Here is a 4,809-nt window from a genome sequence, read left to right on the forward strand (position 1 = left end):
TCAAATGCAGCAGTGTCGTTTAAATTAAATATTCAAATAATTTACAATTATACTAACATAAAATAAAAAAAATAATAAAGCTTTCTACTTATTGCACTCTTTTGGTGTTCCATCCAATGTGGCGTTTCTTAACATTTGTCTACATGCTACCTCATGTAGTGTCCATCAGTGGCATGTGACACATTGCCAGACCTGATCAGTTCCAATTACAGTTTTGGGTATATCTACACATGTAGGATGATACCACTTTTGACAGCTGCAGCACTGGACCATGAGCTCCTTGTAATGAGCTGTTCTGCAAACACAGTAAACTGGTACTGCAGTTTTGGTCACGTTTGCCTCAGCTTCACTCTCTCGAGTCTTTATGCTAAATGTGATGCTGTTTTTTGTTAATGAAGCATACAGCTGTGCCCTCAGCCTGCCTTCATTAAACATGCATAGCTCTGGTGGATGACCCTTGCATAGAGCATATGCAAATGCTATTGAAAACACACCACAATTGCTTAGATTGGATTGCTGCTGCACAGCTGGTTGGAGAATATAAAAATGTTCTGACCGTGGCCTTACCATCCAGGACAGTGTCTGTATAGGGTTCTTTGGTCCAGAGGGGCACTTTTACTGTCATACACAGAATGCTGGTTTTCACCACAAAATAAATTGCTAACTGTGATCCAGTGGTTTTGCCGAATGTGCAAAATCTGCACAAAATTTTTTTTTGTGGAGTTCCCACAATCCCTCCATTTGCAATAGCATTAAAGGGAATTAAAGCATAAATTCAAGTGTTATTTTAATTATTTAAATCATTTTACCTTTCTCTGTTTTTCAGTCTGCTTGAGTGTTTTGGGCTCCACATACATTTGATCAGCACTGTTACCTTTCATCTCTGCCTGTGATGTGCAATAGTGAAATTAATGAACATAGCAAATATGCGTCCCTAACACAAATTTTACAATAGACAACCATACAAGTGCAACCAAGCAGTGAAAGTTGTTTTAAGCTATTAGATTGTAAGACATGATACTGTTAAGTACAAATGCATACTTGAAATGTATCAATTTAACATACTATTTGTGCAACTTCCTGACAATGTCTTGAAAGGCTGTACTACTATCATAATTGCACCATTCACTCTCCATCAGACCAATTACAGTCTTTGAAATCAGATATTAATGATAGTTATACACAAAACTCATACAAAGTAAAAGTAGCTTGAAAACAGAACATGCACCAAAAAAGGCCAGTAAAGTACAGAAAAGAAATGACTGCAGTTCAATTATATGCTAAACACAGAAGAAACATTTTATACTGTATGTAAGTTTCAAACAAGTGATAAAAAAGCTAATAAAACAATGACATAAAACACTTGCAATTAAGAGGATAAAAGTTATATTTTTATTGACGTTTAAAGGAAAACATTAACCTGGCTAAACTAATTTGACTCTTGCACCCTGTAAAATACCCTAATTAGAAATGTATACCTTATCTTTGTAGTTCAAAAAGATAGTTTGCTATTATTATTATTATTTGAGTGTGAATAGTAGAAATCTAATATATAGTAGGTAATATATATATAGTATTTGTACTATATACATTATAGTAGGTATATACTATAATATATATAGTAATATATAACTAATATATATAGTATAAACTAAAGTAGGAACAAATATATTTTTAGAGTTTTCCTTAGTTTTTATTTTTTTTATTGTACAGAAAGCTTGATTTTCAGAAGACTGCTGTACATGCAATGTAAACAAGAGTTTTATAAAGACTGAATTACAGACAGATGGTTGGATAGGCATTATGTAACCTGTGTTATGACATTTCACAATAGATGCAAATGCAAATATGTAATATTTAAGCAATTAAACACAAACAAATTATGAGAATATGATTTTATTAGGTGCGTGCATTAGTGTGCAGCAGAGTCAATAAATGTCCGCAGGTGCTGAAGCCACAGTAGACACTGTTGTGCAGTCTGATGGGTTGCACATGAGTACAACAGCATGCTGAAAGTGCTGTTGTTCTTCAAGATAGTTGTTTTCTGTAATAACAAAAGCAAAGAATTTATAAAAGTGTGATCATATTCAAACAGGGACATGACACTGCATCACTTTTATTTTTCTTTGTGTTATCAACTGTCTTTCCCTATCTCTGTGATTTGCCACTCGTTGTATAGATTTTCATTTAAATAGATAATTCAACAGTTAATCTCAATACTATATAATTGTAATGATTCAGTCAAGGATGAGAAGTGAGGAATTCCAGCTGAGCAGTTTTATTCAATAGACTGAAGAATAAGGTAAACAAAACAAAAAAACAGCTTTGCAGGCATATCACCATAAACAAACACAACAACCAACAACCAACAACCAAAAACGAAACTGACAGGGCTATAAAAACGTAGATATAAGAAATTAAACTGAAAGTGAGGAATAAGTAACCACACAAATAACGACTTCTCAAATGGATGATGAACATAATCAGTCCTTGTGGTTAAAAAGAAGGTATTCACTACATTAAATGACAGTAAAAGGTCAAATGCAAGAAGTCATTGTGTGTATAATGTATATAGTGCTTGAAAATGAGGCATGGTGCAAGTGCTTGAATAGACTTTGCTTTTTGGGGTGAGTTTGTCTTAAATTTTCTTCAAAACTATACAGTAAAATTACTTGTAAATGAATACAGTAATAGGCAGGGTCACTCTGAATAAATATAAATTGACAGAATGAGCAAACCTATAAAGGAAAGATTTTTATGAGTGCTTGAAAATGAGGCATGGTGTAAGTGCAAGAATGGACTTTGATATTTGGGGTGAATTTGCCATGATTTTCTCAAAAACTATTTTTTATTTGGCGTACTATTTATACGCACTTTCATGAGATCGGGTTGTTTTATGAGTGTTGGAATATGTGGAGATAATCCAAGTGCAACAATGGATTTTGATGCTTGGGGTGATTTTGCTTTTAGTTTTCTCCAAAACTATACAGTAAAATGCCTTGAAAATGAATAGAGTGATAGTCGGGGTCACTCTGAACACATATCAATTGAATACTGCGACGATTCTAACTTTTAATTCAAATTCAGTATCACGTTTAAAACTCTTAAAAGTTAAAAGGCCACAAGAAAGTTTGCCGTATTCTTATGGCTCATGTCATGGAGGATGAGAGAATCTGGGACGATAGAGACGCTGTTACAAAAGCATTAGATGGGGACACTGATCGTCTCGGGCTGGATGAAAACAGCCCTAAAACTAATGTGGAGGACAGTGAAGAGTTTGGAGGTCTTTACTGGTATGTAATCAAAAGAAATGAAACGTGACATTTGTTTGTTATTCCTATGTTCTAAAAGTGGCCTGACCATAACTATTCCTAACCTGTTTTATTTCATTTTAACCGCCTACCTACCTCACACGAAGGTTCAAGGCTTGTAATGCATGTTTTTAAAAACGTTTCAGACGTTGTGTTGAATTTATTTTGATATCTCTTTTTCTTAGCACATCTGAAGGGTTTTCTGAAGCTCTTAGATCTGTTGCAAGCTCACCGTTATGGAACTTTATAGGGTTTTCTCTGCCTATTTCATCCCTCTTCTCTCTGGAGAGCTCCAGTCTGAAATCATCTGACATGCACTATGTGGAAAGTGAGGTGAAAAGGTAACGTTTATGAATCACAAAATGACAATTCGGGCATCCAGTGTTAAATAACTGTTAATTTCTGTCTGTACATCAGCATTGCCCAAAAATGAAGTAGTTTCTTTTCAATCATTTTCAGGGCAGATGCTACAGAAGTCAGTCCTCAGCCAGAGGAAACCTATGTTGCCCAATTCGAATCCGAGTACATCAGCAGTTGTAAGTAGGGCTGGGAATCTATTCCAAAAAGAATCGATTCTGAGTCGTTGGGAATGGAATCGATTCCATCAAGAGGAATCGTCGACTCATTCGGAGCCTTTTTCAGTTCAACAAAGCTTATCTATGGGTGTCTCTCAAACGGAAGGCTGCATCCTACGAAGGCTGCACACATTTAAATTCATGAAAATAAACTGAAAGAAAACGAGTCCGTACTGAGATCATCTGAATTTTAGGATGCAGCCTTCCGTTTGAGAAGCACCATTCACCTCCCCCATGCTCGCTAAAAGCGATTAGAATTCTGATTAGTTTCCTGAATCGGATAGATATGAACCAGTTCAAAAAACGATTCAGAGGTTATTTTACGGTGGAACTGGCTTGTCCACAATTTTGAGCGCTGCACGACAGAATAGATCATGACGTCATCGAGGGTCTTGATCTTATTACCATCTAAAATACTATTTTTTTAAAAACATTTCTATCAGTCAATGATAATTATAAAAGAAAACGTCACGAGCATAGATCAGTGGCTGAGACCGCATCTGATTGACAGATAGGCCTAAACCACGAGCTCTATCAGTTATTGTTAATGTTCTGGTTATTTTGTTTCAGTGTACAGCTTGTTAATTTTGTGCAAAGTATAGGCCTACAGTCAAAGTAAACTTCATCATTCAGCTGAACTGTGCACATTTATTAGACGCTTCATGTCTTGTTCAATTCATGCGATAAACGCATGTCCCTGTTGAGCTGTGGGCTATGACTAATTTCACGGGTAAAGCAGACAAAATTACAATTTATTTATTGTCAAAAAATTATTATTATTTTTTTTACAAATAAAGCGTCATATTATGAGAAGGATACTTTCTACGACCTTTATCCTGCAGTCATGGTGAGATTATAGGTTCCTTCAATCTAAAAAAACTAGAATCGAAAACAACAGTGAGGAATCGATTCTTGGAATCGAT

The 4,809-nt window shown here is 35.2% G+C and overlaps 1 protein-coding gene across 1 annotated transcript in view; it reads left to right on the top strand.

Moving 5' to 3' along the window:
* Positions 1–3,058: 3,058 nt before the first annotated feature.
* The window catches only part of LOC107712080 (rho guanine nucleotide exchange factor 5), an 8,112-nt gene continuing 6,361 nt past the window's right edge, over positions 3,059–4,809 (top strand). The window contains exons 1-3 of the mRNA XM_016517204.1: positions 3,059–3,293; positions 3,497–3,652; positions 3,771–3,847. Coding sequence (XP_016372690.1) covers positions 3,145–3,293; positions 3,497–3,652; positions 3,771–3,847 — 382 coding nt within the window. The 5' untranslated portion in view covers positions 3,059–3,144. The remainder of the gene's footprint in view (positions 3,294–3,496; positions 3,653–3,770; positions 3,848–4,809) is intronic.

The sequence above is a fragment of the Sinocyclocheilus rhinocerous genome, unplaced genomic scaffold (assembly GCF_001515625.1).
Source record: "Sinocyclocheilus rhinocerous isolate Xijiao unplaced genomic scaffold, SAMN03320098_v1.1 scaffold1710, whole genome shotgun sequence".
NCBI lineage: Eukaryota > Metazoa > Chordata > Actinopteri > Cypriniformes > Cyprinidae > Sinocyclocheilus > Sinocyclocheilus rhinocerous.